This window comes from Ammospiza nelsoni, chromosome 29, assembly GCF_027579445.1.
Source record: "Ammospiza nelsoni isolate bAmmNel1 chromosome 29, bAmmNel1.pri, whole genome shotgun sequence".
Taxonomy (NCBI): Eukaryota; Metazoa; Chordata; class Aves; order Passeriformes; family Passerellidae; genus Ammospiza; species Ammospiza nelsoni.
The window spans coordinates 3,179,956-3,206,889 of NC_080661.1; the positions used below are offsets into that span (position 1 = coordinate 3,179,956).

A 26,934-nucleotide genomic window follows, 5' to 3' on the forward strand; every position below is an offset into this window, starting at 1 on the left:
AATAGCAAATTCGTGTACAGGGACAAATCAGCTCTGTGCTCAGTGGAGTGGAGACTGAGGACAGCAAAGGAGCCCTGGGAGGGATTGAAGGGAGGTTTCAGAGATGGTGGATCCTTTTGGCATAAAAGAAAACAGACAGAGGGAGAAATAATTAATGCAAAGGGCAGATAGGGAGAGCCAGACAGAACACAAACAGAAAGGAATTTCCCTGCCAGGGCAGGGCTGTGGTGCAGCATGTCCCCCAGTAGGAGCCTGTGTGTGGGCAGGCAGAGGCAGGCAGTCGTGTCCCTCAGTGGGAGCCATTAAAAGTTCAAGAAAATTTGTAGTCTAAATTTACCTTTGAGTTCTTGAGAAGTTTTTTCAAGACACTCTCAAGGACTGAGTCTGATGTAAACAACACCGAAGCCCTGAGATGGTCATTAAAGTTTTCCTAGTCCAGTTATGGAGAATGATTTCAGAGAGCAGTAATAAAATACACATTCCTATTTTAAAGGGTGTCTTTTATTAAATTTCTCTTTAGAGCAGAGGTGATTGCAGCATTCTGTGATTGATATTGACCCAGGGTCTCTCCTCAGCAGCTCCGGCCTGCTCACAGAAGCCGTTCCTGGAGCTCTGACCCAGTGTGGACAACCTTGCTCCACATTGCCCAGCCCCATCCTGTCTGTCCTCACTGCCCTGGGCCCTGCTGTGCTTGCACAGCTGGCTGCACCCAGCCTAAGTGGGGTTTTCACTTTCTGTACTTTTTGCAGCAATCTCACACTCCTGAGTTTCCCCAGTGCAAACAGACCCAGTGCTCAGGTGTGTGCCAGCCCCAGGTGCCACCAAAGGCACTGCAGAGCTGCCCTGGGCCAGCTGTGAGGGTGGATCATCAGCCCAAGCTGCACTGGGCCCTTGCAAGGGGCTGTGGCCATGGGCACTGCACTGACCCCACTGCTGGGTTTGGCTGCCACAGCCACCGTGAGAAATGAAACTGTCCTTGGAAGCACTGGGGAGGACTGGGACATACTGGGGAACACTGGGAGCGCTGTGGGAGACACTGGGACACACTGGGAGTGACACTGGGGAGGACTGGGACATACTGCGAGTGATACTAGGGGATACAGGTGCAAACTGAGGACACTGGGGCCATTGCGGGGAAGACTGGGGACACTGGGGCATCCTGTGCATGACACTGGGGGGAAACTGGAAGGGACTGCGAATAAACTCAGGTATACTGGGAGAGACTGGGCTGTACTTGGAGGGAGGGGAGAAGTTTAATGGGCTGTTCCCGCGTTTGCCACATCCCATTTGCCGAGACTCCCGCCCATCACCGCCCGAAGCCAATCAGCCCCAGAGATCGGAGACTCGGGGCCGGTGCCTACGGTAGCCACAACTCCCGTCATGCTCCGCGGCCCAATTGAGCCCCATTGGAGCCGGGACTACAACGCCCGTCATGCCCCGCGCTCCACAGAACATCCAGGATCCGCCTCCCCTTTGTCCCTTAAGTATCCCCCAGACCCTCCAGGATCCCTCAGTGCCCCCTCAGTGCCTTTCAGGACCCCCGAAAAGTGTCCCTAGATCCCCTCAGTGCTCCCGACCCCACAGATGCCCGATACAGCCACTTCTGGGAATTCATCTCCTCTCCTCCCCCGCAGAGCCCCTCATGACAAGTCCTGTGCCTAAAACTGCTGCCTTGCCCCGCACCCTAAAGAGCCTTATTAGAGGTCCTCGAACTCCTCACAACTTCTCTCAAACCTTTACGTTCCCCCGAGGATCTCAAGTCGCGGCTCAGACGCAGGAGTCTCCCCGAAGAGCCTTCCCGGACCCCCAAACAAAGCGTTGGAACCACTTCCGGGACTACGGCTCCCATCATGCTCTGCGGCGTATGTCCAGCCCTGTTCCAGCCGGGACTTCATCTCCCGTCATGCCCCGCGCTTCCACTGAGAGCCATTGCAGCTGCGTCTCGAACTCCCGTGATGCTCCGCGGCCCCGTTAAACTGCATTAGACCCGCGCTTACAACTGCCATCACCCCCGCGCCCCACAGATCCCCGTCAGAGCCTCCCAGGGGCCCGCCCGGACCCCGACGGGCCCCAAATTCCCCTCGCTGACCTCCAACGGCCACCCTGGACCCCCAAGTGCTGCTCCGACCAAGAACTGTCCCTCAGAATCCCTGAGAGCCCCACCAAGTTCCCACCCGGCTCCCCCAGGTGTCCTCCAGACCCTCAAGTTCTCTCTGAATTCTCTCCCCAGACTCAAAACTGCCCCAAATGATCCCCAGAAATGTCACCAGGGACCCCAAAGTGCCTCCCTTGACCCTTTCTGAGAAAAACATGACAAAAAAGGTGACAAAATCACTCAAATATTACTAGTTACCATTAAGAGGAATAAATAAATAGCTAATGGATATTAACGAATGAATGAAGGGAATTGTATTACTTAGAACCAATGACCAATAATTTCTCATTTGCATGCTAACCCCGATGTAATTTGCATGGCAACTTGATTATCCCCTTGTCCAGGTTTAGAGCAAATTTGGGGAAGAATCCCCCAAAAGAGCTCTGGTGGGAAAAGCAGATCCAATTGGCCCCTCCCCACAACTGGTCCAGGAGGAAAAAATACCTCCTTGGAGAAAGGTGGAAAAAAACGTATTGTTTATTAAACAATAAGACCAAAACAATATCAAACAATGATACCCCTTGCCACTCTAAAAGAGATGACAAACTGAGAAAACCCCGGGTTCAAGCAACAGCTCACTCAGTCTCTGATCAGTCCCTCCAGTGCTGGAATTGTCGCAGGCCAGGCCCGGCCCGGTGGGCCACAGCTGCAGCTGCCGGTGCTCTCCTGGGTGTTCAGGCCAGAGCAGTTTCAAGAGGTCCAAAGAAAAAGGAAAAAAAAAAACAGTCCAGGGAACCTCTTTGCCTCAGCTAGCTAACACTAACTAAAAAGCAAAAGAAGAGCTCTATCCCGCTGTCTGTCCGCAGACAACACAGTCCAGGAGCAGGAATGTGGAGGAGTGAGTGCAGTGTCTGAAAACAAACTGCGCGCTTCTTCTCTCCCCTCCTTCACTCTCTGGAACACTCTTAAAGGTACAAACCTTATTCAACATAAACAGAATGAGACGACTGGGGATAAAAGCATCATATAGTCAACCCAGGACACCCCTCCTCTTCACCATCCCGGGTGCCATCCTCCAGGACGCAGCAGGGTGCCACTTGACAAAAAGGGGAATTCCCAACCATCAACAACAGGTAGTTAACAAAAAACTATTAAAAACAGGTGATTACAACAACAAACAGTTAGAACTCCACCCTGGCAGCAACTGGCCCAACCTGTGAACTCGGCAACCTTTTAATAAAATGGGAAACTTCTCTACTCATAACAGAATGACATCACCGAGAGGGTTTTGTGACATCACTGAGGGAGTTGTGCTGTCACACAGCTTCTGTGACATCATAGAGTAGGGTGTGTGGCCATAGAGGAGATCCTGCCATCATAGAGGGTGGCTCTGTGACATGAGAGAATGGGTTGTGACATCACTGGGTGGCTGTGTAACATCATAGAGCAGGCAGTGACATCACAGACCAGATTCTGACATCACATTGTGGCTTTCTGACATCACAGAGTCTTTTGTGACATCACAGTGCAACTGCCTGACATTCCAGGCTAACATCCCAGAGTTGGCTCTGTGATATCACAAGGGTGCTGTGTGACATCACATGTGGCTATGTGACATCAGAGGGGCTGTGTGACATCACAGATGGCTGTGTGACATCACAGGTGCTGTGTGAGGTCACTGGGGAGGTCACTCTGCCCCAGCCCCCTCACAGTTCCCCCAGAGCAGTCCAACCCTGCTCGTGCACAGCGGGGTCCCCTGTACCCCCAGGTCCCCCCGCACCCGGCCCCGCAGCCTCCCCCAGAGGATGTTCCATGAGATCGACCCCAGAGCCTGACACGGGGACGGGGGGATGGGGCCATGGGGGTGGCACAGGGGGACAGGGACCCCCTGGCAGTGTCCCCGTGTCCCCCAGGGCCAGAGCCTGGGACAGGGCTCCTTCACCCTGTTACGAACGAGGCCTTGAGAGCGCTGAAAAACCCCTGGCAAGGGATCAGCCAAAACCAGATTTAATATTAAGGGACAGCAGCACAAAATTCCTTGGCAAGAGTCACTCTGCTCCTGACTGGACACTTGAGGCACACCAAGGAAACAAAGGAACAACAAAACCAAACCAAATCCAGGCAATCAAATCTGAAATGAACTGAGAACTGTCCCTGTGTGTGTGACACAAGGACATTGAGGGCAAGGATAAAAGGAATATGGCCAAAGAGCTGAACAGAGTTCAAATTTACAGGACTTGACTTATATCTTAACCTTAACTGATACCTTCAACTTCATAATTTAGCAAAAGAACAGCACTTAACAGTATTTAACCTAACTTATATCCTATGATTTCATGATTTAACAGTGGAATATCACATAACAATAGCCATCTTACCTTATAACTAATATTAAACTTAATGACTTAGGAAAAAAACAATTCTTAGAAACTTTTCAGTTAGCTTAGACTTCGTGGCTTAAACTTCACTTACAGGCCTGACAGACTCAGCTATCCAAGACACTCAAACCCCTCAGAGAGCAGCATTTCTGCCACATTTCCCCAGCACAGGCACTCCTGTGTGCACACAAAGTGTCGGTGCAAGGCACCTGTGAGCAATTCCCCTGAGGGCAGGAAATTCTCACTGTGGATCCTTTGGCATCTCCCCAGCAAAGGGCAAAGGGCCGAGCCTGGAGGAGTGGGGGGATCGGCCCAGGCTCCATCGTTGTTCAGGATCCCCGAGTGCAGCAAACGGGAGAGTTCCCACCTGGGAGAGGCCCCACTCAGAGGGAGTCGCTGGCCCAGGAGAGCTCCAAGGGCTCCTTTTGGAGTGCTGTTTGCAGGGCCCCAAGAGAGGGGCTTCAGTCCCAGCAATGGTTCATCCTGGCCGCACTTGGCATCAGCAGCTTTCTTTGGCAGTGTGAGAACAGGGATGTTGTGCCACTCAGGGAACACAAACAGGTCCCAGGGCTGCTCCTACAGAAACCAGGGGCTGGTTGGGCAGCAGCAGTGCCTGGAGCAGACAGTGTTTGTGATGAGCTGCAGAGGAGCTGAGCCCAGGGGCTGTTGGCCAAGGCTGGGCCCAAGGAGCATTTCTCATCTGGCAGGGCCCTCCTGTCCTGGCTGGTCTACCCTCTTTCTCCTTCCACCAATTGGATTTTCTCTCCCACCAGGCCCCTTGGTGAAGAGCCTGGCTCTGTGTTCTCCATCCCCTCCTCACTTGCACTGCCAGGCTGGGATGAGGAGCCCCTCAGCCTTCCCTGCTCCAGGCTGGACCAGCCCAGCTCCCTCAGCCTCTGCTCACAGCCCAAGGGCTCCAGCCCCACCTTGGAGGCCCTTCCCAGACCCTGCTCCAGATGCATGTATCTTTCCTGCCCTGGGGAACCCAAACCAGGCCCCAGTGACCTGGATAATCCCCATCCTTGATGTCCTGGTCACACAGCCCTGGCCCCTTGTCCCCTGTCAGGCTCTGGGGTGGAACATCCTTTGGTGGAGGCTGTGGCTCCAGGTGAGCCGGGGGGATCCCGGGGGACCACGCTGGGCATGAACAGCATTGGACTTGTTGGGAGAAACTGAGAGGGGGAGCTGGGGCAGAGTGACCAACCCAGTGACCTGACACAGCCCTGCTGGGATGTCACACAGTGCCTCTGTGATGTCACAACCAACTCTGTTATGTCAGTCTGCTCTGGAATGTCAGATACCTGCCCTGTGATGTCACAGAGGCAGTCTATAATGGCTTTTTGATGACCTCACATAACCCACTCTGTGATGTCATAGCCCACTCTGTGACCTCATGTTACCAGATGATAAATTGTCTCCACCAGCTGAGCTCACACCTGGAGCTTGTTCTCCAAAACCCCAGGCCTGTGGAAACTACACAATGCCGATTGTGTGGGAAGGGAACTGGAAATTCACCATCCTGAGTGTCCTGCCAGCTCAGCCAGGCCCACTGGAACATTGGGGTTAATGAGCACCAGGGACCACCAGAGACCCCCAGGACAGAAGAATACATGGGTAAAGGGGAGAGGATGATTTTGGGGAAATGATTATCATATGTGTGTTTAGTCCAGGACAATCAAAGAATATGTGTGCAAGATACAGAATATAAACAGAAACTTTCCTGTACTCAGCATGCATGGCTTTGGAAGAAGCTATCCCCGTGCATCCAGCTGAATAAAGAATGCTGCTTCTTTATGCTACATTGGTGTTAAGGAGTTTTCTGGTTTACTGAATTTTTGGTAACACTCCCGCTTCCAAGGAAAGCTCAGTCTGCTGCTGTTCACAAACAGAGAAGGGCTGGTGGCAGATGTGGGGCTCAGAGGCTACCTGGGGCACAGTGACCATGGAATAATCAAGTTTTCAAAGTTCTGTGAAAGAAGGAGAGGCGGGAACAAAACTTCCACACTGGAATTAGGAAGGGCAGACTTTGGCCTGTTTAGGATGCAGATTTGGGGAGTACCAAATCAGGTCATGATTTTTTTAAGAGAAACAGCCCTTAAAAACAAAGGGGTCCAGGAAGGATGGGCACATTTCAAGAAAGTAATCTTAAGGGGGAAGGAGCTGCCTGTCCCAGTGTGGCAAAAGATGAGCTGGTAAGGAAAATGACTGGCGTGGCTGCCCATGGAGCTTTTGTGGGAAGTCAGGGGAAAAAAGAGTGAGCATCACCTTTAGATAGAAAGTCAGACAACTTAGGAATTGTTTAAGGATTTCGTAAGGTCATGCAGAAAGAAAAGTTTTGATGTGAAAGCTAAATTAGAGTTTAAGTAGGACACTTCCGTGAAAAATAATAGAAAATATTTCTATAAATAAATTAATAGCAAACAATGGGATAAGGAGAACCTCTACTCTTTATTGCATACAGCGGAGAAGATAGTAACTAAAGATAAGGTAAAGGCTGATCTACTTAACACCTTGTTTATCTCAATTTTGAATATTAGGACAGGTTGTCCTCAGGACAAGTGTTCTCCTGAGCTGGTAAATGGGCACAGGGAGCAGAACAGCCCCCCTGTAATCCAGGAGGAAGCAGTTGGTGACCTGCTGAGCCACTCAGATGCTCACAGGTATGGGGATTGGATGGGATCCATCCCAGGGGGATGAGGGAGCGGTGGATGAGCTCCCCATGCTGCTCTCCATCATTTACCATCAGTGCTGGCTCAGCAGGGAGGGCCCAGAGCACTGGAGGTGCCAGTGTGAGCCCATCCCCAAGCAGGGCTGGAAGGAGGATCTGGGGAACTCCAGGACTGTCAGCCTGACCTGGGTGCCCGGCAAGGTTATGGAACAGATCACCTTGAGTGTCACCACAGGGCACCCACAGGATGGCCGAGGGATCAGAGCCAGCCAGAGTGGATTTAGGGGTGGCAGGTCCTGCCTGACCAACCTGGTCTCCTTTTATGACCAGCTGACCCACCTGTGGATGAAGGAAAGGCTGTGGATGTGTCTATCTGGACTCCAGCAGAGCCTTTGACTCTGTCTCTGACAGCATTCCCTGGAAAAGCTGCAGCCCACGGCTTGGGCAGGTTCCCTCCTCGCTGGGAGATTTAAGAGCTGGCTGGAGGCTGGGCCCAGAGAGTGGTGGGGATGGTGCTGCACCCAGCTGGTGTCCAGGCACTGGTGGTGTCCTCCAGGGATCTGTGCTGGGCCCAGTCCTGTTTAATATCTTCACTGATGATCTGAGTGAGGGGATCGAGTCCACCATTCAAAAATTGCAGATGGCACCAAGCTGGATGTGAGTGTGGATCTGCTGGAGGGCAGGACAAGAAGACACAGCCTTAAACTGCACCAGGGGAGGTTTAGGCTGGACAATAGGAAGAAGTTCTTCACAGAATGGATGAGTGGGCATTGGAAGGGGCTGGCCAGGGGGGAGGTGGCAGAGTCACTGTCCCTCTCCAGTGGCACTCAGTGGCATGGTCTGGGTGACAAGGCAGTGTTAGGACATTGGTTGGACTTGATGATCCAAAAGTTTTTTCCAGCCTATTTGATTCTGTCACTCTGTGATGATTGGGACACCCCGGGGCCATTGTGACACTGCAGGGCCTTGTGGAACTAATTGGACCATGGTGACACCGTGCAGCCCCATAGAACCAGGGGTCCGTTGTTGTGCTCCGGGGCCATATGGACCCAGAGAGTGCACTGTGACACTGTGAGTCCTTGTGGGACCACAGAGGCCATTGTGACACTGCAGGGCCTCGAGTAACCAAGGGGTTTCACCATTTTGGCACTGCAAAACCAAGGGCACCATTGGGAGACTCCAGGGCCGAGAGGAGCCAAGGGGCCATTGTGACACTGTGGGGCCTCGTGGAACCAAGGGGACATTGGGAACTGCAGGATCCTGTGTAACCAAGGGGCCACTGTGACATGATGGGGACTCAAGGAATCTGGAATAATGTGACACTGTGTGGCCTCGTGGAAACAAGGAGTCCGTTGTGACGCTGAGGGGACTTCTGGAACCACAGAGACCATGGTGACAGTGTGGGACCTCATACCACAGAGACCATGGTGACAGTGTGGGACCTCATGTGACCATGGGGTCATTGTGACACCATGAGGCCCCATGGAACCAAGGGGCCACTGTGAAACTGTGGCACCAACGAGAACATTGTAACACTGTGAAGCCCCATGGAAACAAGTAGTCCATTGTCACATTTTGGGGCCCCACAGAACCAAGGAGACCATTGTTGCTCTGCATGGCCTCATGGAACAAAGGAGACCAGTGTGACAGTGCAGGGCCTGGTGTAACAAGGAGGCCATTGTGACAATGAGAGGCCCCATGGAACCAAGGACATCTTTGCAGATGACACCAAGCTGGATGTGAGTGTTGATTCTGTGAGAGCATAGGAGGGCTCTGCACAGGGCCCTGGACAGGCTGGATCCAGAACCCAAATCCACCAATGTGAGATTTAGCAAATCCAAGTACCAAGTTCTGCACTTCGGCCACAGCAACCCCTGCAGCAGTACAGGCTGGGGACAGAGTGGCTGGACAGCAGCCAGGCAGAAAGGGACCTGCAGGGACTGATGGACAGCAGGCTGGACATGAGCCAGCAGAGTTCCCAGGTGGGCAAGAAGGCCAATGGCTCCTGGCCTGGATCAGGAACGGTGTGGCCCGCAGGACCAGAGCTGATGTGCTCAGCACTGGTCTGCCCCCAGCTCTGCACTTAGACATTGCTGCTGCAGCTCCAGAATAGGGAACACAAGGGGATCACTGCAGAAAACTTTGCTGGGAGATCCTTTAGCTCCTTTAAAGACACCAAGAGCACAGCCCCTCACTGACACAGTCTGTGGGCACAGGAAAGGTGCAGAGAACCAAAATGAGAAATGGCTCAAACAATGGTTTTACTTTGTGGACAATATTAAAAAACTAAAACACAGGGGTAAAAAGAACAAATCCAAAAGAACTATCAAAGATTATTTATATTACAAATTATTTATATTACAAATTATTCATATTACTTGGCCTGTTCCTGCTGCAGCCCCGGCACTGCCACCCCCAGGGCTGTGCCTGGCCCCGAGAGCACTCAGGCCCTACAGAAACACCAGGGCCACCAGGGCAGCGGGGCAGGGCCACGGCAGCAGCACTGGCAACACCAAGTGCTGCTGCTGCTGGGCACAGCTGCTGGGCCAGCGCTGATCTGCCCCCAGCTCTGCACACAGACATTGCTGCTGCAGCTCCAGAGAAGGCAACCAAAGGGCATCTCTACAGAAAACTTTGCTGTGAGATCCTTTAGTTCATTTAAAGCCACCAAGAGTGCAGCTCCCCATTGAAATGGGCTGTGGCCACAGGGAAGGTGGAGAGAAACATAATGAGAAATGTCACAAGGAATTACATTTATTTGTAGATAATATGAAAAAAGTAAAACAAAGAAAAAGAACGTCCAAAATGAAAACAAACAGAAGTATCAAAGATTATTTTTATTACATTTATTTGTAGAAATTGGCAAACATTTCAACGTTTCTGAAAGCATCCAGTCATCATTGTCTGCACTGCAGCCTTGAGCTCCTGGTTCCTCAGGCTGTAGATGAGGGGGTTCAGGGCTGGAGGCACCACCGAGTACAGAACTGACACTGACATATCAAGCGATGGGGAGGAAATGGAGGGGGGCTTCAGGTGAGCAAATGTGCCAGTGCTGATAAACAAGGACACCACAGCAAGGTGAGGGAGGCAGGTGGAAAAGGCTTTGTGCTGTCCCTGCTCAGAGGGGATCCTCAGCACAGCCCTGAAGATCTGCACATAGGAGAAAACAATGAACACAAAACAGCCAAATGATAAACAAAGACTAACTACAATGAGCCCAAGTTCCCTGAGGTTTGATTGTGAGCAGGAGAGCTTGAGGATCTGAGGGATTTCACAGAAGAATTGGCCCAGGGCATTGCCATGGCACAGGGGCAGGGAAAATGCATTGGCTGTGTGCAGCAGAGCATTGAGAAAGGCACTGGCCCAGGCAGCTGCTGCCATGTGGGCACAAGCTCTGCTGCCCAGGAGGGTCCCGTAGTGCAGGGGTTTGCAGATGGACACATAGCGGTCGTAGCACATGATGGTCAGAAGGGAAAACTCTGCTGAGATGAAGAACATAAAGAAAAAGAGCTGAGCAGCACATCCAGTGTAGGAGATGTTCCTGGTGTCCCAGAGGGAATTGTGCATGGCTTTGGGGACAGTGGTGCAGATGGAGCCCAGGTCAGTGAGGGCCAGGTTGAGCAGGAAGAAGAACATGGGTGTGTGCAGGTGGTGGCCGCAGGCTACGGCGCTGATGATGAGGCCGTTGCCCAGGAGGGCAGCCAGGGAGATGCCCAGCAAGAGGCAGAAGTGCAGGAGCTGCAGCTGCCGCGTGTCTGCCAATGCCAGCAGGAGAAAGTGGCTGATGGAGCTGCTGTTGGACATTTGCAGTGTCTTGGCATGGGGATCTGTAAAAAAAGTAATCATGGAATAATTGGGTTTGGAGAGGACCTTAAATATCCCAGCACAGCTTGGGGGCACATTCCACACACTCCCTACCCAGGGCTCTGCTGCCTGGAGCTGTCCCTGCCAGCAGCTGCTTCCCTGTGCCCAGGGCTGGGCCCTGCCAGTGCTGCCAGAGCTCAGCCCAGTCCTGGGGGCTCAGCTCTGCCCTGCAGACCCCTCCCAGCTCTGGCATGCCCAGGGACAGCTCTGGACCTGCAGGCTCTGATAGCAACGTCAAAGCAACCCTGAGGAGGCTGGATAAACAAGACAAAATGCAGCTTCTAAGGGGCCCTGTGCTGATTTCTGTCACTGCCTGGTTTAGCAACATCTGAGAAATTTTTTTTTTTCTCATCCTGGACTGCCAGATGAATATCTGTGTGCAATTTCCCATCAAGACAACCCAGAGCAGTACTTTAAAAAAGCAGGATTTTCCCTTTTATGCAGTCCCAGCCTCGCTCCGCTCCCTGCATAATCTACTTGGAAATGTTCTGCAGTTAAATGTCATGCTGGGAGCAGTCCTGAACCATGCAGCATCCTTCCCACACAAGGAGAACACTTCCAAGCCTTACCAGCTATCTCCTCCCAGCCAGATCTTGTCCCCCAGTGCTGGGAGCAGCTGCCAGGGCTGGCTGAGAGCTGTCCCTGGCAGGCAGCAGAGTCCCTGCCCCAGCACAGCACCCTGGGCTGCAGGACCCTGCTCTGCAGGACTGCCCTGGCCACCCCTGGCTGCTCTGCACAAGAGATAATCAGAGAATGTACTCACAGGGTCTGTAGGCATTGGGATGTTCCAGCTTTAGGAGATCACTCCAGGAGCTGCAGCTGCATTGTCCTGCAGCCAGAGGCTCCTGTGCCAAGGGCTGGCAGTGATTCTGCCCCAGGCACTTCTCAGCACCTTCCCAGCCCTGACAGATTGAAGCTCTCTGTGCTTCTGTGCTGTGCCTGGGGTGGCTGCAGGCAGTGCCCCAGCCCTGCTGGGCTGGCAGAAGAGCTGCTCATCAAGAGAAATGTGCTTTTGAAGCTCTTCATGGTTAACAGGAGCTGCCTCTGTGCCAGAAGCCCAGCCCAGCTCATCAGCACAGACAGAGCACAAGGACTTTAATGAGCCTCTGGGGCTTTGTGCCCAGGTGCTGAACATCAGTCCCTGAGAGGGAGCTGAAGAAACCTCTCCAGAACTCCAAGGCAGAATCCAACTCCAAAGTTTCTTGGACTTTTAATGGGTCCCACTGAGGTTCACGACTGAGCAAGTGTCCCCAGGCCCCAGGCATCGCAGAGAACTGGAGGCAGTGATGACAGGTGGGGACAAAGAGAAGCCAAGTCTTGGTGCCCTGGAGCACAGCAGCAGGGTCTGTGCCACCAAGGGCTGTGAGGAGACACCTTGTCCTGAGGCCCTGGGGCCTCCTGGCACAGCCCCAGCCAGGCTGGGCACTGTCAGCCCCTTGTCCTGCCCTCAGCATCCCCCCCTAGCCCACATCCCAGTGGCCTCAAGGATCTGCTGGAAGGAGTCCCTGGGGAGCCTTGCTCAGCAATGGCCCTGGGGGCTCCTTAATGCTCCCTGCAGGGACTGCAGGTTTTTCAAAGCACTTTGGGTTTTGCTTTTGCCTTGAAGTCTCTGAGAGGTTTATGCAATCCTGGCCTGCAATTATCTGCTGTAATTAGCCCCTGGAGAGGCTTTGTCAGTAACAACACTCATTGTGGCTCATTAATGCTTCAAGGTACTTCAGTTGTTTGAAGGTACTTGGTGTTTCCCTTTTGATGGACTCTCTAAGAGGTTTGTGCACTCAAGGCCCCAGTTATCTGCTTTACTGAATCCCTTGAGAGCTTTGTACTGACACTCAGTGTGGCTCATTAATGCCTTGAGAAACTCAAGGTTTTTAAGATACTTTATGGATTTAAGAATACTTTTAGGTACTTTTAAGAATTTTCCTTCCCGTGCTGAGTCTCTGAGAGGTTTTTGTGCCATCCTGGTCTCCAATTCTCTCCTCCAAGGGGTCCATGAGGAGCTTGTGTTGGGTATCTTCCCCCTTTCTGTTTTACAACAAAGATGGAACTGAAATAATTTTGTAATACTTTCTAAAAGCATCCAAACAAGCATGGGACAATTAACAATACAGCAACAATCAGTAAGAAAATTAATAGTCCTGTTTTAGCTAGACATCATCCAACCCTTTAGTCCCTTGGATTGGAAGAGTTTATTGACCCAGTCTGTGTTTTCTACTTAAAGCTTCTTGAACCCTTCCTTCAGTACCTGAATGCTCTTGTGGATTGACTCGCTGTGGATGGAGAGGTTCATGCAACACATGTCCTCAGAGTCTACAGGGCCATGCCCCATGTGCCCGCAGTAAAAACTCTGTCACTGTTCTGCAAGGTGGCATGTCTGATGGTCTCTATGTCTGAGAGCGGGGAACACAATGTGAGGGAGGCATCATTGTTTTGCTTACTTAACAGGCACCCAAGATGGTCTAATTGTCCTAAAGCTTTAGCTGCAGCCACCCAAGGTAGTCCATATTGAGGGTGCTACCATCCAATACCTGGATTAAAGCTTGCAAAGCCATGTCTTTGATATCATCCAATACTTCTCTGGGGATACCTGCTGCTTGATCATCTGGTAGGCTGTGTTGTCCTTCTCCAGCTAGATGGTTGATTGTCAATTCAGATCTTGCCTCATTATTAGCATTATCTGCTATTATTGATTTAGTAAACACTTCCATCCCCCTTCCCACAGGGTGTATTCTGTAGGTGACAACAACATGGTCATAATACATTTTAAATCATAGGGGGTTAAGACGTGCTGTAAACATGGCCCTAATTAAGCCATTAAAACAAGGTAAGTCCTTCCTATGGTCTTTAGCTGCCCTACACAGATCCTTGATTTCCCCGTAAACCAATGGCTGATACCTGGGATTCTGCCCCCTTCTTTTATAACATACAGGGGCAATGAGGAATTTTGAGACCATATGCCAGTCTTCTTACTTTCCCAGGGATCTTCTGGGGTTGAGGGGAAGGTGGCTCTGAGGAGTCCAAACTGTCTTCCGGGGAGGAAGAATGACTTGGAGGAGAAACATTTGGATTAGAAATAGTGTGACAGTTGGGCTTAGCACCTTGAACATAGGGTTATATTGTTGCCAGAGGGTGATGCAAAAGGCGTCAGGTGTTGGGGAGGAAGGGCCTTGACCTAGGATGGCAGACTTCCAGGCTGGCCTTCTGGAGGCATGGCCCAGGGTACTGGGGGAGTGATTGACCGTGGAGGCATAACCTGTGGTTGTGGGGGTGAAGTCTGGAGGTTCATTCAGGGTGGAAGAGAAGGTTGTGGTAGCAGGAAGTGGAGCAGCCAAGATGGAGAGAAGATGGTCAGGGTGAGGGAGATCTGCAGAATTTTTAATGATCCACTTCATGATTGATTTTAATTTGTTCTTTGAAGATATTTGGTCACGATCAGTGAGAATTAACTTAAAACATCCATATATGCACCTTTCTACTTTGGACATCCGGCTACCCATTTTTCTCTTTCTCCGCCTTAGGTAGAACAGCCACTGGAACAGCCTAAATCAGTTATGGGATGTGGATGCATATTGTAAAAACACAGTAGCAAAATGGGCATTAATTGTCCTGTATTTCCCCAAACCCACCTGCAATCCTACGCAGGTGAAACTGTCATTGTCCCTGTGGATCCTGGCTGAGGTCACTCGAAGCAATGATGAATCTGCTGGCCTGGCACAATCCAAAATCCCGGGGAGCACTGGCCTATCCATCAGTCAACCCCAGCTGACATGACTGAATGTCAGGGTCCCTGTTTGTGCACCAAATGTCACAATGAGGGAGGCTCTGACAAACCTTTCTGGTTCCCCAACTTCAGGGCAAGGGTGGTGAAAATGAAAAGGAGCAGATGCTGGGGAAGATGAAACAGGAAAGCCTTATAAATATGATTGCCTGGCAAAAGATTTTGAGAATGGAGAAACTATAAGTGAGATTGAAATGAAAGCAAGCTTTTAGATACCAAGCCTTAGTTACTGAACAACTGGAAAACAATGGTATGGCCGGCTGAAGGTAATCTTTTGATGAACCAATTCCCTCTGCTTGCAGACAGGTCCAAGGGTCAGAGCAGACCCTACTAGCTTGGCAGAAGAGGTCCAAAGGATGGTTTTTAGGGTTTAAAATATAACACAGTATGGCAATGTAAAGTTTCTTATAGGCTGTATGTAAATGCTGTAAGATTTGTATCTTGTACCAGAGTGGTTAGTGAAAATTAGAATATGCGTCACAGAAGAAGATTTATTGTATTGTAACGGGAACTCCTCTCCTCTTTTGGACATCCATTTTGGGCGCTTCTTTTGAGCTCCTCTTTTGGGCCTGCTCCGAGCAGTGTCTGGCAGCTCCAAACAAGGCCCCTGCACCCACACCTGTTGGGATCTCTAGCTGGTCAGATTGACCCTGAGAAAAGTTCAAAAGTTTCTTTTCCCAGCCCAGCGCTTGAAGAAGGAGTCAGGGCTCTTCATTTCTCCATCTTAAGGTTGTTTATTTTATGTTATCTGTAAAAACTTTTCTCCTGCCCTGCCGAGGTCAGCTCAACAAGACAGTCCGAGGCATTCTGCCTGCCCCCAGGGCAGTGTTATGTCTTTATACTAAAAACTACATGTACAATGTTTACAATTACTTTCCAAAACCTATCACCTATGCTAGACAGTGAGCTTCTACTCTAAAGCAATCTCTAAGTGCCAACATCACAGCAGAAGACGGAGGCCAAGAAGAAGAAGGAGAAAGGCTGGATACACCCAGTTCCCTCCATCCTGCCTCCTGAACCCCCATACCAAAAATTCTAAAATCTACTTTTCTCCCCTGTGCTAACTTCACTGATATTCTACTTAACCTCTTGTGCCCTGCTGACCTTCATACAACGTTGGTAATTTGCTCCTCCATGGGTCATAATCAAAACCACAGGCATTTTGGACTCTGTGCCAGGGTCTTTGAGACCCCTGGCAGGGGTCTTGGTGCTCAGGACAGCCAGAGGGATGTCCTGGGTCCTGACACACACCCTTTGCAATAAACCACAAGTTCAAGACCTGGCTTCAGAGATCTATCATCTCCATCCATCCCAACTGTCCTACCCCCTGATGCTCCTACAAGCAGGATCAATGGAGTTACCAAAAAAAACTTTAGTAACAGGGTGAAAAACAATAAACATGGAGAAGTCGAGCACAGCATGAGGGGTGTGGGATCCAAATATCTGAGATAAAGGCGAAGCAACAATGTATACACTTGGGGGGTAGAACACTCTAGAACAAAAACCAAAGAGGGGAAACAAGTAACAAATAGGGGAGGAGAACTTGGACAACTTAGCATAACAACACTAAAGGCATATGAAGGAACCCTCAAGCTCACCCTAGGTTAAACAAATGATTCCCAGGGCTTCAAACTTGCGCCCAGGTCTTCTAGGGTAAAATCTGGCTGACTCTGAGTTACAGCCAGGCTAACTCCCACACCGCTGCTTTGCTCTGGCCCCTTGGGACCATGTGGCCCAACAGAGCCACAATGATGTCCTTGGTTCCACGAGGCTCTGCAGTGCCACAATGGCTCCTTCATTTCACAAGGCTAACAAATGTCACTTTGGTCCCCATGCAAAGGAAACCACAGAGCCCCCATGTTTCAGGAGTTGATGAACAGCAACCACCAGAGGCCAAGGCAAGCCTGACCTGTCTGTCCAGGCAGGTTTGCTTGGAGCAACCCTTGGATATTTGAAATTATGGATGTGGAGTCCTAATTTAAAACATTTGTGCATGGAGAAGAGGGATGGGTTTTTTTCATAAAAAGAAAAGCACAGAGCTCTTTCCAATGTTTGGAAAACAGGTGAGTGGTGCCCCTCAGGAGTCAAAGACCAGCCAGACTTGTCTGTCCTGGCAACTTTTGTCTGGCAGCAATCCTTGGATACACAGAAATTTGGAAGTGGAATCCAAATTTTGGCCATGCATGCCTGGAAAAAATGGACAGTTCTTTTCCATAAAAGAAGAGCCCAGAGCCCCAGTGTTTCCGGGGCAGATGGGAGCGGCCTTCCACATTCCAAGGTCCGCCAGACCTATCAGGTGATCCCTGAGAGACCAAGGCAGCCACACATATTTCATGTTCCCTTGCTTCCTCAGGGCCCTGCTGTGTCACAATGGCTCCTTGCTTCCATGAGGCCCTAAGGTGTCATAATGGCCCCTTGGCTACACAAGTCCTTAAAGGATCTTAATGGTCTCCATGGTTCCACAAGCCCAAGGCCGCACAGTGTCATAGTGGACTTTGGGTGTCCAATGGCCCCTTGGTTCCATTGGGGCCCAGTAGTGCAACAATGATTCCCTTGTTTCCACAACTTCCCATAGTGTCACAATGGCCCCTACCCTCCTTGAGGTCCTGCAGGGTCACAACGGTCTCCATGATTCCATGGGGCCTTGTAATGCCACAATGCTCTGCATTGATCCACAGTGCCCTGCAGGATCACAACGGCCCTTTGGCTCCACGAGGCCCTGAAATGCAGCAATGGCCTCTTGGTTCCACAAAGCCCTGCTGCTTCACACTGGTCCCTTGGGACCATGGGGCCCAACAGAGCCACAAAGATGTTCTTGGTTCCACAAGGCCCCATAGTGTCACAGTGCCCCCTTGGATCCATGGTACCCTGCAGGGTCACAATGTTCCTCTTGGTTCCTTAAGGCCCAACAGTGTAACAGGTTCCAAAAGGGCTTGCAGTGTCACCATGGCCCATTGGATCCACAATGCTCCGCAGTGTCACAATGGTCTCCATAGGAAGGAAACTAGTGAGCCCCAGTGGTGCAGGGGCAGTCACCAGAGAGGCAGTCACCAGAGACCATGTCTAGCCAGACTTGTGTCACCCTGATTTTTAAGATTTTCTAAGTCTTCTGATGTTGACATTCTTGTAGCGAACTTTCTCAACCACTTTCTGTAAATAACTCATTATTTTGCATTCCTTTATGGAGGAGGAGAGATTTGAAGGGCTGTTGTTTTGACCAGTGTCATTGGAGAGGTGGCACTGTCACTTTTGTAAAACTATAAATGTTGGAGTCAGAAAATAAAATATCCCTTTTTCCTTCACCTTGAGAACAGTGGTGTGTGCTTCTGTTCTTTTGTGTTCTACAGTGAGATCTGGTGACCGCCTAAGTGTACTGCAGCCCAGGCTGAGACAGAGCGCAGATTGTCGGTGAGGTTGTATTGTTCCCCCTCTTTGGTGCTTTGTCTGTTGTTCTTGGGGTAATGGCAACCGCTGTGGGTTTCAAGGAGGATTCCCTCATTTTGGATGTCTGGACAGGGGTCCTGGAGTGGAAACAGGTTTCTGTTTCCTGGGATGATTTTGAGAGATTGTTTCTGTGGGCCTGAGAGCGAGAGCTCTTTTCGGACCCTGCGAAGGTGTTCTCCAGGGAGGCGCGGTTTCTCATGGGGGTCCGCCTCATGCAGGCCCTCTTTGATGATTGCACTGTAGAAGTGGGATCGCTGCTGATGCAGTGGAAGAAGTGTGAGGAGCTTTGGCAGGGGTCTGGTTCTTGCACCTCTCAGATTTCCCAGGGATGCGCTCCTGTCTCGGACGTGGACGAGGGAGAGTTTGAGTTTCTGTGTGATGTAGAGCCCTCCCCCTGGACCTAGGATGGTGTTTTGGGGAACAGGTCCAACTGGGGGATGGCTCTGTGGATTTGGCAGGTCATCCTTGCCTCGCCCTGTGCGGGCGGCAGGGCGGAGGGCGTGCTGTCCTCTCTTTGTGCCTTCCCGGCCTTTGAGGATCAGCCTCTGCCTCGGATGGAGTCTGATTCGGTGACAACTCTTTGTCCAAACTGCGGTGTTTCCACGACGTTCCCCCTGAGCACGGCAGGAGCAGGTCCAACTGCCTTCGAGTTGGGCTCATTGGTGGGGAGGGTGGCTTAACCCATCTCTGAGTCTGTGCAGTCTGCCAGGGACGCGCAGTCAGTGGAAGCCGTGGGGGTGTGGGGCCATGGACAGTGTTCCGTCTGGCCCCACTCTGGTGGGCAGGCAGCCCGCCCCACTCCACTTGGCCGGGGCAGTGCCCACTGTGGAGTCTTGCGGTTCAGGATGGACGCTCATAGGGGCTGTGCCAGGCTCCCTTGTGCTGCTCTGCAGTGATGTGGCTCCGCGGGTCCCGCCTCTTACGGCATCCCCCTCCTCCCCCATGTTGGGGGCCGGGGGCCCCGTGCTGGTCTCATCCCAGTCCACACTGGGTTTGCAGGCCATGCTGGCACCTGTGCCTGCCAAGGCACCCCCTGTTGCGGCTGCGGTGCTGAGGTATTTACCTTTAGTGCAAATGCTGACACGGCCAGTGGGAGGCTGGTGGGTTCCCGGGGCCGTGGCGCCTCCTCGTTGAATTTGTGGATGTTTCTCTCATGCCAGGTGACTGTGTGTCTGAGGAACCCTGTATGTTTCTGGCGAGAAGCCAATACTAAAACCGATGAGATGTCTGAGCCTGCCTCCTCGCGGCATCCGCAGGGTTGCAGAGTGGGGTCCTCTGGTTCTGCCGGTGCTGCAGGGGGTGCAGGGGTGAGTGGTGTTGACCTGCCTCCCAGTCGATCATCTACCCTTGTCCCTCTGGGGCCCAAGGACCGGAACACAGCAGGTGCTGTGGCTTTGCCAGGGACTTCCCAGGCTTTCCCTGTGCTGAGGGGTGTTACTCATAACACCCATCAACCCCTTTCGTATAAGCTGGAGGGGGAAGTCCGTGATGCGGTTGCTCAGCATGGTTTGGGGTCTGCTGAGGTTATGCAGACTCTCCGGAGGGTTGCTATGGACATGCTGATGCCTCATGACCTCTGTCGTGTGGCGTCGTGTCTTTTTGACCCTGTGCAGTTTGATGTTTTTGAGACCAAGTGGTCTCATTTGGCAGCCGATGCGGTGGTGCAGAATGTTGTGCTGGGGCCACAGGACCCCAGGCGTGTGGATGTCGCTGACATGCTGTTGGGAACAGGGATTTATGAAAATACTCAGGGGCAGAGTGGATTCGATCCCCTTGTGCTTGACCAGTGCCACACACTGGGCATGGCAGCGATTGTTCAGACCCTGGAAATGGCTGCTCCGAGGTAGCCATTTGCGACCATTGTCCAGGGGGATGATTTGATGAGCCTTTCATGGCATTTGTGGCAAGGCTGGCTGCCTCTGTGGAGAGGCAGGTGCCTGATCCTGTGGCAAGGAGGATTGTGATTGCAAACCTTGCGAGGTGTAATTGCAACGATGCTTGTAGGAGGGTCATAGCAGCTGTGCCTGGTTTTCCTGCTGTCTCCCAGATGGCAGAGGCCTGTGCGGACATCATCCCCTCGGGCTGGAAGTTGGCTGCTGTGGCTGCCACTGTGCAGCCAGTCTGGGTGGCACCGCAGGGCAAGGCGGCCACAGCAGGGGACTGTGCAGGGTGGCAAGAAGTAGGGGAAGAAAGCATGGAAGGTCAAATTCCCCATGCTCTTGTGTGGTCAGTGTGGTAGGACGAATCACATGTCCATTATCTGCAAGGTGACTGTTCATGTTAATGGCCAGGGTTTACCGGACTTGGGAAACGTGAAGCAGAGCGTGCAGCAGGGACATGCCCAGACACAAGCTTCTCTCCATACCCAGGAGCCAATGGAGGTCTCCTTTCCCAGCTTGCAGCCAGCACCCACGGATCAGCAGGTGTGGATGTCTGCACCGCAGCAACAGTTGTCTTAGAATCTTGTAAAATACACAAGGCTCTCCTGGATGCCTTTGATCCCTTGGGTGGGGGCATTAGTGCTCTCCTTATGGGGAGGTCTAGTGCCACCCTTCAGGGCATCATTGTGCACCTGGGGCTCATTGATGCAGATTTCACAGGGCAGATTTGTGCCATGGTCTCCACACCCACCCCCTCCCGTCATGATCCCAAAAGGGACACGACTTGCTCAACTTGTGCCTTTTAAGTCCTCTGTTCGCAGGACAGCTGACAAGTTGTGTGGAGCTGGTGGCTTTGGATCCACTGGGCTGCCTCAAGTTCACTGGACTGCGGTCCTGACCAAGGACCGTTACGAGATGCTGTGTACCCTGTCCATTCCTGGTGCGACGCTGTCGGAGATCCACCTCTGCAGGCTTCTTGACAGCCTGGCCCTCGGAGTGGCCCCTGGATCCAGTGGAATCGTCTGTTGTGGGCCTGGGAGGGACGGCACAATGCTACGTGAGCCTGCAGCCCGTGCTGCTCATGAACCCAGAGGGACAGATGGCCTGGGTTAGGCCTCATGTTACTTCAACTCCTCCCAACCTCTGGGGGAGGGATGTTCTGTCTGTCTGGGGGGTGCGCATCGAGACAGATTTTTGATGTGGGCCACTGCGATGAAGGACGCAGAGTGTCCTGCACCTCCTATACGGTGGCTGCTGGACAAGCCTGTCTGGGAGAAGCAGTGGCCCCTCCCTCAAGATAAATTGGTCACTCTTCAGAATCCGGTGCAGGAACAGTTGGACCAGGGTCATCTGGAGCCTTCTACCATTCCCTGGAACACTCCATTCTTCTGCATCAAAAGGAAATCTGGGAAATGGAGGTTGTTGCAAGACCTCCGTAAGGTTAATGCCGTGATGGAAAGCATGGGAACATTGCAGGCGGGCATGCCATCGCCTACCATGCTTACTGCAGACTGGCCAGTCCTCATTGTCGATCTGAAGGATTGTTTCTTTATGATTCCTTTGCATCCCGATGACAGATCGAAGTTTGCCTTCTCAGTTCCAGCGATTAACGAGACTGAACCTGCACAGAGATATCAATGGAGGACATTGCCCCAGGGCATGCGTAATTCTCCTGCCATATGCCAGTGGTATGTGGCCTGTGCCTTGTGTGGAGTTGGCAAGCAGTTTCCTGATGCGTGTCTGTATCATTATATGGACGACATTTTGGTGGCCGTGTCCACCCAGGATGAGCTGCTGAGGATTCAGCCTCGGTTGCTTGATGCTTTGCATGCTCATGGACTGCAGGTGGCTCCAGAAAAGGTTCAAAAACAACCACGTTGGAAGAACTTGGAGGTCAAAATTCTGGAATGGACGATCTGTCACCAGGAGGTGCAATTTGTGCATTCTGTGAAGACACTGAATGATGCTCAGAAATTGGTAGGTGTCATCACTTGGTTACATCTGTACTTGGGGCTGACCGACGCACAGCTGTCTCCTCTGTCTGATTTGTTGAAATGAGACTCTGATCTAAAGTCACCTCGCACACTGACCCCTGAGGCACTTAAGGCGTTGGAGGTGGTTCAGCAAGCGGTTTCAATGCTTGCCAAGGTTATCGCATTGATCCCTCCGTTGCTGTCACTGTGTTCATCACCACTCCAGATTCATATCCCACGGGCACCATTGGCCAATGGAGTGACAAATGGTCTGATTCCTTGCATGTGTTGGAATGGGTTTTCCTGTCCCATCAGCTGCAGAAGACGGCAGCTGCATTGTTTGAGCTGATTGCTCGCTTGATAATCAAATGCCGACAACGGTGTTTGGAATTGATGGGTGCGGATCCTGCAAAGATCATACTCCTGGTGCAATGGGAGGATTTTGACTGGAGCTTTGCAAACAGTGTGTCCCTGCAGAGTGCTCTGGAAAATTTTTCAGGGCAGGTCATTTATCATCTGCCCAGTCATTGGCTACTGCATATGGCGAAATCCACACCAATTTCTTTGCAGCCCAAGAATAGTCAGGAGCCTGTGCAAGGACCCACCGTCTTCAGGTTCAGGGAAAACAGGAAAAGCCATTGTTACCTGGAGGGACGGATCTGAGTGGCAGGTTCTGGAAGGCCATGAGGATGGGTCAGCCCAATTGGTTGTAACTGAGGGCTGCTGTTATGGCATTTGAGAAATTTTCCCAGGAACCTTTCAACTTGGTCACGGATTACGCCCATGTGGCTGATATTGCACACCAGTTGGGTCATTTGGTTTTGAAGGAGGTCGGTAATCCTGCCTTGTTTCATTTACTGAAGACCTTGTGGTGTGCCATTCAGGCCTGGGTTCATTCATTCTATGTTCTGCATGTGAGTAGTCACACCAGTTTGCCAGGCTTTTTAGTGGAAGGTAATGTGAGGGCTGACAAGTTGGCTAACCCAGCGTGGGTAGCGCCTCAGCCTGATACACTCGCGCAGGCCAAGGCATCCCATGGGTTTTTCCACCAAAACGCACATACCCTGCAGAAGCAGTTTCAGCCGACGCCAGCTGAGGCTCGTGACATTGTTGAGTCATGTGATGACTGCCATGCACTTGCTCCGCCTTTGCTGGCTGGGGTAAATTCCAGGCTTAGGGCCTTGGAGCTTTGGCAGACCGATGTCACCCAGGTCGCCGAGTTTGGCCGGCTCAAGTATGTGCATGTCACTGTGGACACGTTCTCCTCTGCGATGTGGGCTTTGGCTCACACTGGGGAGAAGGCTCATGATGTCCTTGCCCACTGGAGGCAGGCCTTTGCCGTTCTGGGCGTGTACCTTCTGCAGGTCCTGCTTGCGCATCGCAAATGGTGTGGCAATTCCTGCAGTTGTGGGGTGTCTCGCAAAAGTTTTGTATCCCTCATTCTCCGACTGGTCAAGGTATTGTAGAAGGCACTCATGGTACTCTGAAGTGAGTTCTTCAAAAACAAAAACGGGGAATGCAGGGTGAAACCCCGCACAGTCGGTTGGCAAAAGTTTTGTGCGCAGTCAATCATCTCACAGTGCCACAGAACTCAAATAATCCTGTCACTTTGAATCACCATCTCTCGTTGCAGGCTGCGGACAAGGCACATCAACATCGAGCGAAGGTTCGGGTGTGGAATTTATTCACCAAACAGTGGGAAGGTGCCTATGACCTTATCGCTTTGGGGCGCAGGTATGTTTGTGTATCCACAGATACTGGGGTATGCTGGGTACCTTCGAAGTGTGTTTGCCCTGACCTGCGACCGCAGAGACAGAATCCAGCCGACGAGCAAGATGGAAACCGTGACCAACCTGAAAGGCATCAAGCGGGTGAATTGTCAGATGCAGATGATGAGAGTGATCACTCTGATGATTCCTCCGCAAGTGGGCACTGAACATTGTTCATGTTTTCTTTTTCATATTGTTCATTTTCTTTTTTTCTTTTTTAAATGGAAAAGGGTGAGATGTCGCCCTGGTATTTTAAGATTTTCTAAGCCTTCTGATGTTGACATTCTTGTAGTGAACTTTCTCACACACTTTCTGTAAATAACTCATTGTTTTGCATTCCTTTATGGAGGAGGAGATAGTTGATGCACTGTTGGTTTGTCCAGTGTCATTGGAGAGATGGGACAGTGACCCTCCAATCCACTGTCACTTTTGGAAAACTGTAAATGTTGGAGTCAGAAAATAAACTTGCCCTTTTTACTTCACCTTGAGAACAATGAGGTGAGCTTGTGTTCTTTCGTGTCCTATAGTGACACTCCTGGGCTAGCGACTCCCTCTGAGTGGGGCCTCTCCCAGCCAGGAACTCTCCTGTTTGCTGCACTCAGGGATCCTGAACAAGGACGGAGCCTGGGCCAATCCCCCCATTCCTCCAGGCTCAACCCTTCGCCCACTGGGTAGATGCCAAAGCATCCACAGGGAACATTTCCTGCCTTCAGGGGAATTTCTCACAGGTGCCTTGCACTGAAGGTGAGGGTCTGTCCGAAAATCTTTCATTTTTGCCTCACAACTGTCATGAAGAGAAAAGACACTGAAAGGTTAAAAACTGTTGAGCCAGTTGGGAAAGAAAGTATTATGCTTATTCAGTGTGTTCACAGGTGGTGTTTGCAGAACATGCCATGCTGTACTCGAAAGATGCATGCTGCCCTTTCTGAACAATGGATCTGGACTTCCTCCCTACCTCCTGACCTGGCTGGTCTGAGCTCTGGAGTGGTTCCGCCTCTCCAAGGGAAGACCCCTCTTTCCTGTCTTCAACCACCGTGACAGACAAATAGAGAGGTGAGCCTCTTCTTCAAGGAACCAAGACAAGACAAGAAAAACCCCCTTGGCTACCCCCTGGCACCCCCCTGGCACCCCCTTGGCACCCCCTGGGACTGAACCCCCCCAGCTCAGGGGGGGGGTGTGCATGAAGGGGGAAAACTGCCCAGAATAAACGCACCTGCGAAGCGTTTGGCCATGAAAACAATGGAATAAGCACCCCCTCCTTTTGTTCCTATTCTTTTCCCCTCCTTGGAAAGCTTATTTCAACCACCCTTCCCCCAACGAAAAACAGTATATTTTGGGGTGCAATCTGACCGTGCTTTGAGATCTCCCTGGGACGTGCACCAGTGAGCTTCGACGGCTGGACCCCCAAAGGACAATGACACGTTTCGGTAGCTATACCCCACCTGACCTTCTTTCCTCCCTCTTCCCTTGTCTTACCCTTTTCTTCCCTAGATTCCCTAATCAAATGCTTATTCAGCTGTGGTTATTATCAATAAAATTGCATTTTGTTGATTTGTTACTGCAAACCACCTGTGCCTTGTTGGTTATTTTGCACCAAAAAATCATCCGTCACCCGTTCACTCGGGCGGATCTCGACAACTGACTCTTAGTTTCTGTGTGCACAGAGGAGTGCCTGTGCTGGGGAAATGTGGCAGAAATGCTGCTCTCAGAGGGGTTTGAGTGCCTTGGATAGCTGAGTCAGTCATGCCTGTAAGGAAGGTCAAGTCACAAGGTCTAATCTAAGTTAAATGCTGCTAAGAGTTGCTCTTTTGCTAAGTTGTTAAGTTTAAGTTATTAGCTAAGTTAAATACTGTTAAATGTCATTTCTCTGTTGAATTGCAAAGTCATAAGTTAAACGTTAGGTTAAATACTGTTAAGTGCTGTTCTTTTGTTAAATTGTCAAGTTTAAAGTATCAGTCAAGTTTATGTTAAGTCCTGTTAAGTTTGAGCTCTGTTAAGCTTTAAGGCCGTATTCCTTTTATCCTTGCCCTCACTTTCCTTGTGTCACACACACACACACACACACACACAGAGGCAGTTCTCGGGTAATTTCTGGTTTGATTGCCTGGATTTGGTTTGGTTTTGTTGTTCCTTGTTTCCTTGGTGTGCCTCAAGTGTCCAGTCAGGAGCAGAGTGATTCTTACCAAGGAACTTTGCCATGCTGTCCCTTAATATTAAATCTGGTTTTGGCTGATCCCTTGCCAGGGGTTTTTCAGCGCTCTCAAGGCCTCGTTCATAACAGGGTGAAGGAGCCCTGGCCCAGGCTCTGGCCCTGGGGGACACGGGGACACTGCCGGGGGGTCCCTGTCCCCCTGTGCCACCCCCAGGGCCCCGGCCCCCCGTCCCCGTGTCAGGCTCTGGGGTCGATCTCGTGGAACATCCTCTGGGGGAGGCTGCGGGGCCGGGGGGACCCGGGGGGACAGGGGACCCCGCTGTGCATGAGCAGGGTTGGACTGCTCTGGGGGGAGCTGTGAGGGGGGCCGGGGCAGAGTGACCTCCCCAGTGACCTCACACAGCACCTGTGATGTCACACAGCCCTCTGTGATGTCACACAGCCCCTGTGATGTCACAGAGCCAACTCTGAGATGTCACCCTGTGATGTGATACCGCTGCTCTGATTTGGTGGTGTTCACAGGTGTCCCAGGACAAGGGAAAAGAAGAGAATCTTGACTCCATGTTTCAAAAGGCTGATTTATTATTTTATTATATATATTATATTAAAAGAAAATTATATATTAAAACTATACTTAAAGAATAGAAGAAAATAATTCATCAGAAGGCTAGCAAGGAGTAGAAAGGAATGGAATGATTATAAAATCTTGTGACTGACCAGAGAGTCCGAGACAGTCCTGTGATTGGCCATTAATTAGAAACAGCCACATGAGACCAATCAAAGATGTACCAGTTGCATTCCGCAGCAACAGATAATTATTGTTTACCTTTTGTTTCTAAGGCCTCTCAGCTTCTCAGGAGAAAAATCCTGGCAAAGGATCTTTCATAAAATATGTCTGTGTCACTCTGTGATGTCACAGAAGACTCTGTGATA

General features: G+C 51.3%; 1 protein-coding gene and 1 pseudogene across 1 annotated transcript; both read right to left on the reverse strand.

Annotated features, from left to right (window-relative positions):
• LOC132085215 (zinc finger protein 271-like) overlaps window positions 1-26,934 on the reverse strand; it is a 519,877-nt pseudogene that overhangs the window by 90,247 nt on the left and 402,696 nt on the right.
• Window positions 10,013-10,963, reverse strand: LOC132085169 (olfactory receptor 14A16-like). The gene has a single exon (XM_059490543.1). It carries the CDS (start codon window positions 10,943-10,945, stop codon window positions 10,013-10,015), a length of 933 nt encoding a protein of 310 aa, XP_059346526.1. The 5' UTR covers window positions 10,946-10,963.

Bases quoted from the DNA above. Each gene is read 5' to 3' on its own strand.
- LOC132085169 (XM_059490543.1), bottom strand. From the start codon at position 10,945: ATGTCCAACAGCAGCTCCATCAGCCACTTTCTCCTGCTGGCATTGGCA.